This window comes from Cladosporium halotolerans, assembly GCF_011745625.1.
Source record: "Cladosporium halotolerans strain TM138-S3 chromosome Unknown Sca37, whole genome shotgun sequence".
Taxonomy (NCBI): Eukaryota; Fungi; Ascomycota; class Dothideomycetes; order Cladosporiales; family Cladosporiaceae; genus Cladosporium; species Cladosporium halotolerans.
Genome location: NW_027191488.1, coordinates 217828 through 224581, shown reverse-complemented (window position 1 = coordinate 224581; position 6754 = coordinate 217828). Strand labels below are relative to the sequence as shown.

Here is a 6754-nt window from a genome sequence, read left to right as displayed (position 1 = left end):
CTCTCAAAAAACATGAGAGCCAAGCCAATCTGGGAAATTCGAAAACTTTCGGAAAAGCGGAGGCCGGTCGGTCGACTGTCATGCCTTGGCAGCCCTGGGAAAAAGCGACGACAACTACAAGATCTCAATCGCATACAACAATCTTTGCAACTAACGACCTCATTACCCTCCTGCGCACATTCCTGGCCCAGTTATATCTCTTGGATTGCTTTTAGCCCACCTCCGCCCGGTCTCCCGGAAATACCTGCAACAATGGGCTCGACAACAGCCGCCGTGCCCGTTCCGAATGTCGGAGTCAAAGCAACACCACCCTCGCAGAAGAAAGACAAGCCCAACCCTCTGCGCAGCATCATCGCAGGCTCAAGTGCCGGTGCCGTCGAGATCGCGATCACATACCCTGCCGAATTCGCCAAAACCCGATCACAACTGAACTCCCGCCTCGCCGCCGGCCAAAAGCTCCCGTTCCCCCCGTTCGGCCCTCAATGGTACGCCGGATGCACCACTTTGATTATCGGCAACAGCATCAAGGCTGGTGTAAGATTCGTGGCGTTTGATCAGTACAAGCGATTGCTCGGGAACGAGGATGGAACCATCAGTGGGCCCATGACCGTGGTGTCAGGCTTCTGCGCCGGAGCAACGGAGAGCTTGGTTGCCGTCACACCGTTCGAGAGCATCAAAACGCAATTGATCGACGACCGCAAACAAGCGAAGCCGAGAATGAGAGGTTTCCTGCACGGTTCGGGCATCATCGCCAGGGAGCAGGGCGTTAGGGGCTTCTTCAAGGGCTTCGTTCCTACCACGGCTCGCCAGGCCGCGAACTCGGCCGTTCGTTTCAGCGCATACACATCTATCAAGCAGGCCGCTCAGTCATACGTCGCGCCGGGCGAGAAGCTGGGAACTCTCTCGACATTCGCCATTGGCGGTGCGGCAGGTGTCATCACCGTCTACGCAACGCAGCCAATCGACACGGTCAAGACGCGCATGCAGAGCTTGGACGCGAAGGGCCTGTATAAGAACAGCATCGACTGCGCGGTCAAGATCTTCAAGGACGAGGGCTTCTTCAAGTTGTGGAGTGGAGCAGTGCCTAGACTCGGCAGACTGATCTTCAGCGGTGGTATCGTGTTTACGATGTACGAAAAGACCATGGATCTGCTGGATCAGATCGACCCCGAGAAGAAGTACATCTGAGTCCGGCATGATACCAAAGCAGCCAATACGCAAGGCTGGGCTGTGAAAGGCGCTAGAACCAGCCATACGAAACACGTGCAATACATGCATTGAGCACGACACGTTGCTCGTAAGAGCGCCATCGTCGGCTGGGAATTGCCGGTGTGTCTTGGCTTTTAGCGAAGCATTTGTCCGGACGGAAGAAAATCCTGAGTGGACTGGACGACGGCGCACATGCTCGCGTCGACCAGTGCAAAGCGAGGTCAAGCAAATGAAAACGCGTGGTGGCGTTGCCAAGGTAAGGTCATGGAAGGTCTAATGGGAAATGGCGCAACGTCCTGTCAGTCCATGCAGTCTGCAAGCTGAACCATCCGGTGGCCTCGTAATATCATCCAGGCGGCTATCGCTTGGAAAATGACTTTGTTGATGGTCAGACTCGACAGGCTTCGAAGGTTGAGCTGGCGTTGTGAAGAAAGGACTGCTTGAATCTAGCGCGAAGCCCGGGCAAACAGATACACCGCACGCACGGATGCAACCACCATATAGACAGAGCACTATGAGCATATGAATATGACCCGGAGTCGGTTAGACTTTCAAAATCCAGACCTCGGTCAACTCTAAGGACCGACATAATAGTGTTCCCCATGGAGACCCCATTGTCTCCCCGCATAGAGCCAAGGCGGATTCCAGGGATTCCACCAATCCTCGTCAGACGGTGCGACCTCTATTGTCATGCGCCTCATTCAGCTCATGCAGGTACGACGCCGAGTAACTTGAAAAATTGCGAGCACCAATCCCCTCTCGCCGGAACAACCGCCGCCGACTCAAGAAGCTGTCCATAATCTGGCAAAGAGGAGATGCGGAGTACCCTAAGGCGGGAAGAAGCCACATCTTGATGCTAACAACATTTCGCCGTCTTGGATTTCCTCAATGGGGAGAAGATCGAGTGGAATCGAGCCGGCAATGAGGATATTGAGGTGGACAGGCATGTGTCAACAGGCTCCCGCATATGCAATGGCGAGCGTATAAAGCCTGCGTCTTCTCCCTCGTCATTCGATAACCCACGCGAGTTTCTACCCTTGTCGAATATTCACAATGAAGGTCTTCGCGGCTCTGTTCACCTGCCTCGCTTTGGCGACCGCTCTCCCTGCCAACGAGGCTCCCGGCGAGGAGAAGCACCCCAAGAGCAAGTTCGGTAGCTTCGATCTCGTGGGCTACGCGAAGGACAACCCCATCGGAAAAACCACTGGCGGTGGATCTGGCGAGAAGGTCACTGTTCGCGACGGTGCGGCCCTGCTGGCGGCTGCCAGCGACTCCAAGCCTCGCACTATCTACGTCGAGGGCCGCATCGACCTGCCCTCCCGCCTTCGCGTCGGCAGCAACAAGTCCATTCTCGGTATTGGCAAGACTGCTGAGATCCGCCAGAATGGCATGACCATCGTCAACGCAACCAACGTCATCGTCCGCAACCTTGCCATCCGCTTCATTGTCGACAACGACGGCATCACCGTACAGAACAGCACCCGTGTCTGGATTGACCACAACGAGTTCGAGTCCGAGTTCAGCCAGGAGCTTGGCCCTGACTATTACGACGGCCAGCTCGACACCGTGCGCGGCAGCGACTGGGTGACCATCTCATGGAACTACTTCCACGACCACTGGAAGTCCAACCTCATCGGCAACTCGGACGTGCTGCGCGACGTCGACTTCGGCAAGCTGCACTTGACCTACCACCACAACTACTGGCGCAACTGCGGCACGCGCGGTCCCTCAGGGCGCTTCGGCCACCAGCACATCTACAACAACCTGTACGTCGACTACCGCTACCAGGCCATCCAGTCGCGCTCCGACAACCAGATGCTCGTCGAGGCCAACGCTTTCTTCGGCAACACCCGCACTGCCGCCACCACCTACGGCCTGGTCATTCCTGAGGACTCACCCAACACCAGCCCTGAGGGAGACTTTGAGATTGATGGATACATGAACCTCGGAGCCAGTGAGTTTCGCCACGCTTTTACTACTCTGTTTGTACCAATTGCTAACATGATTTTCTTTCCCAGAGAACTACTTCGGCGACGCTGCCGTCAACATCACCCACATCGGCGACTTCAAGAAGGCACCGTACAAGTACAGGCTCACCGACCTCTACGAGCTGCCCTTCACCGTCCTTGCCGGTGTCGGTGTTGGCAAGATCTAAGAGGATGCTTCAATGGGGATTTGAGAGGCAGAAGGAGTGTCGTCGAAAAAGGTCAGGATGTACGAAGCCTGGTATAAGGACATAGAAGGATACGAGCGACTCGCATATTCGCCCACTTTGGCTCCTGCCACTCGTCGTGCCGTTCCAGTATTGCCAATGACATCTCGAACTCTGACTTTCTGTTGCCTTCGTACAAATTTTGACAAATGTTATGTTATCATTTTCTTGGCTTGGACAAACGCATTGTAAACGTTGCGGGTGTGCAGAAGCTCTGCGGCGCGAGGCCACATGCGTCGGTGTGATATTTGGCCGACCCGGAACGTGACACAAGGGCACCAAAGCACGACAGGCAGGAGATGTTCACGTGGGAAGAATAAATTGAGAATCGACTGTGTGTCGCGCACTCTCGCCACCCGTTCATTCTAGAATAATCCTTCACAGTCATTGACCGGGAACGCAAATCGATGCAAGCTCCACAGAGATCAGACCCCATGCATCCCCACGTGGAACGGGCATCGCTTGTGCTCAACCTCATCAAATCATAATTCACCTGACCGATATCAATGTCCAAGACCGGCGACAAGCAAAATCCTCCGCCCAGCACGCGACACCAACGCCACCATCCTCGTTATCTCAGAGCAAGGCTGGGCAAGGTCTTACCCCGTTCGTAGCCAGTGGTAGCCGACATCCGACAAGCGGTAGGCGTGTGCTTAATCGCCTATCCTCTTGGTGGGGAAGCACCTTCGCACCCAATCACAATCGATGGTGGTTTGCTTCAGCCTTGTGCTCTGGATAGACTCCAAACTCTCCTATCTGTAGAGCCCCTGGTGGGCTTGCAAGGCATGTGCGGCTTGCGCCACCAAGACTTCACCTCGATCTCCCTTCTTCACCAGACGCGCCTACGCTCGTCCGCCTGCGATCAAACAGCATAACAAACGTCACGACCACATCTCATTCATACCAAAAGATGTCCCTCTGTCTAGACCCTTTGATTCGACTACTGGCCATAGTGCCATGCCCTCGGCAGCGCCGCCAAGTCGACCAGGTCTGCACGCCAACCTTGCTGAATGGGGAAAGTCATGTAACATCGCAGGCTGCCAACGCTCGCCCAGTCGCTAACGTTCCGCCTTGTTATCAGTCTATCTAGTCTGGTCGGTTGACCAGCGCTGGAGGATTCAGTCTTGGGCATGTGAGCGCGCCTGAAGATAAAGCCGGCGGGGGTGCGCGATGGTCTCTCGCCATTGTCGCCGCGACACTCGTGCTTCGTCGTTCCTTCTCCGTTGCCTTTAGAACTCAGTCTCATCATGGCCGTCGAACAGATCACCTCGGATCCAAAGGAACCTACCGGCACCGTCGAGTCCGACACCAAGGGACCTGTGAATGTCACCAACAGCGCGGGGCTCTCTCGCGAGGCTTCCAGCGAGCCCTCTTACGTCGCAGATGGAGAGACCACACCAGTCAAACGAAACTGGTACCAACAGCTATGGGACTCGTTCAAGACTCCCGGGTCTGCAGTGCAGATCATTGTCGCAGCGCTGATTGCCATCGCCATTGGTCTGGCCGTCTCGACCTCTGTGTCGAACATGCCAGAGGCGGCGCCTGTTATTCTTGAGATTCCGGGTCAGCTTTGGCTGAGAGCTCTCAGAGCAACTGGTGAGTCTTTGACGATGTCGTCTTGGTAGCCCGTGTCAGCCACGTCTGACGACTTCCATCACAGTCCTTCCCTTGATCATTGTCGCCATGATCATCGCCGTCCAAAACCTCAAGAGTATGGATGCTGGCGGAGGAAAGCTCGCTCGTCTCACAATTATCTGGTATGTGGGGACAACCATCCTTGCCATCGTCATCAGTACCATCCTGGTCGACCTCGTGTGGCGACCCATGATGACCGTCGCCGACCCCGACTCGCTTCAAATGAGCGAGGAAGACGCCGCAGACGTCGAAGAGAAAGGCGGTATGGCAGCACACGACGTTGTGGTCCAGGTCTTCGAATCTTTCATCCCCAACAACGTCGTCGGCGCCGTGGCTAACGACGAGCTCCTCGCGGTCTTGGTCTCAGCCATCGTCGTCGGCTGTCTTATCAAAGGTCCCGACTCCTCGATTCTGCGCGCCGTCCGAGAAGTCGAGAAGATTGTCATGACAATCATCACCTTCCTCATCAAGCTCGCACCCATTGGCGTCTTCTTCCTCATCCTGTCCAACCTTTTCACCCTCGACATTGAAGACATCGGACAGAACCTTGGCGTGCTCGTCGGCGGCTCCATCGTCAACATGGCCAGTAAGTCTTGCATCCCGTCCCCAGAAACTCGCCATCCCTTATCAAACACTAACTTTCTCCCCAAGTTCACCTCTTCATCGTCTACCCAATCCTCTTCTTCGCCTTCGTGCGCCAAAACCCCTACGCCTTCTGGATCCGCTGCTCGCGCTCCTGGATCACCGCCTGGGCCACCGCCTCCTCCGCCGCCACCATGCCCGTGACCCTCCAAGTGGCCTCGGAGCGCGGAATTCCGCACGTCGTCTCGCAATTCGTCATCCCGCTCGGCACGCTGATCAACATGGACGGCACGGCGATCTACTTCCCGACCGTCGTCGTCTTCCTCGCAGCCACTCAAGGAATGTCGCTGAACGCCGGCGACTACGTCGTGATCGTGCTGCTCGCGACCCTCTCCTCGATCGCCACGACGCCGATCCCCAGCTCCTCGCTGGTCCTGACGCTGATCATCGCCGAGAGCGTCGGCATCCCGATCACGGGCATGTACGCGGTCGTGGTGGCGATCGATTGGTTCATCGACCGCTTCCGGACGATGACCAACGTCAGCGGCGACCTGTACGCTTCGCGGGTGATGGCGAAATTGACGGGGATCACGGATACGGATTCGAGGGATTTCGAGGCGTCGGAGAGCGTGCAGAGGGTTATGCAGGAGGCGGGTGGGGTGCAGCAGCAGCGCAGGGCTAGTGTGAACGGCGACGCGAAGGAGACTGTTTGATGAGTGGCGAGGGAGGAGGGAGGTTGAAGGTGCGTTGGGTAAGGAGGGCTTTGATGATGTGGTTAATGATACTTTTTTGAAATCGACTCGTTCGTGCAATCCTTTCTTCCCCAGCATGCATGACCGGTGACTTGAGGTTGAGAGGATCTCCAAGATATTTCTACACACCGCGATGACGAGTGGGATTATCACGAAGCCCTCACAGCGCTATTTCCTCGTCGAATTCACCACTGTACAGAGTGGAGAATGATGTTCAAGACAGAGTCCCTTTGAATGCTCCACAGACTATATCGTATGTACGAGTTATACTTGTTCACTATGGCGACGGGCGGTATGCTTCTTGGAGTGAGCTTTCATCAGGTACTATAACATGTGCGTAATGGCGACTTCCCCATCAACATTG

The 6754-nt window shown here is 55.8% G+C and overlaps 3 protein-coding genes across 3 annotated transcripts; all 3 read left to right on the top strand.

Annotated features, from left to right (window-relative positions):
- Positions 1-252: 252 nt before the first annotated feature.
- Positions 253-1188, top strand: ctpA (Mitochondrial citrate transporter A; the record flags this gene model as incomplete). The annotated part of the gene is made up of 1 exon (XM_069376515.1): positions 253-1188. The coding sequence occupies one exon, from the start codon at positions 253-255 to the stop codon at positions 1186-1188; it is 936 nt and encodes a 311-aa protein (XP_069226356.1).
- A 613-nt stretch (positions 1189-1801) lies between these two features.
- WHR41_07910 (uncharacterized protein) lies at positions 1802-3539 on the top strand. The gene is made up of 2 exons (XM_069376514.1): positions 1802-3163; positions 3228-3539. Exons 1-2 carry the CDS (start codon positions 2263-2265, stop codon positions 3362-3364), a joined length of 1038 nt encoding a protein of 345 aa, XP_069226357.1. The 5' UTR covers positions 1802-2262; the 3' UTR covers positions 3365-3539.
- A 677-nt stretch (positions 3540-4216) lies between these two features.
- WHR41_07909 (uncharacterized protein) lies at positions 4217-6450 on the top strand. The gene is made up of 3 exons (XM_069376513.1): positions 4217-5017; positions 5082-5642; positions 5708-6450. The coding sequence occupies exons 1-3, from the start codon at positions 4669-4671 to the stop codon at positions 6349-6351; spliced, it is 1554 nt and encodes a 517-aa protein (XP_069226398.1). The 5' UTR covers positions 4217-4668; the 3' UTR covers positions 6352-6450.
- The last annotated feature ends 304 nt before the right edge of the window (positions 6451-6754 follow it).

Coding starts and splice junctions, on each gene's coding strand:
- WHR41_07909 (XM_069376513.1), top strand. CDS start 4,669: ATGGCCGTCGAACAGATCACCTCGGATCCAAAGGAACCTACCGGCACC. Junction 5,018..5,081: donor GAGAGCTCTCAGAGCAACTG/GTGAGTCTTTGA, acceptor CTTCCATCACAG/TCCTTCCCTTGATCATTGTC. Junction 5,643..5,707: donor CTCCATCGTCAACATGGCCA/GTAAGTCTTGCA, acceptor TTTCTCCCCAAG/TTCACCTCTTCATCGTCTAC.
- WHR41_07910 (XM_069376514.1), top strand. CDS start 2,263: ATGAAGGTCTTCGCGGCTCTGTTCACCTGCCTCGCTTTGGCGACCGCT. Junction 3,164..3,227: donor ATACATGAACCTCGGAGCCA/GTGAGTTTCGCC, acceptor TTTCTTTCCCAG/AGAACTACTTCGGCGACGCT.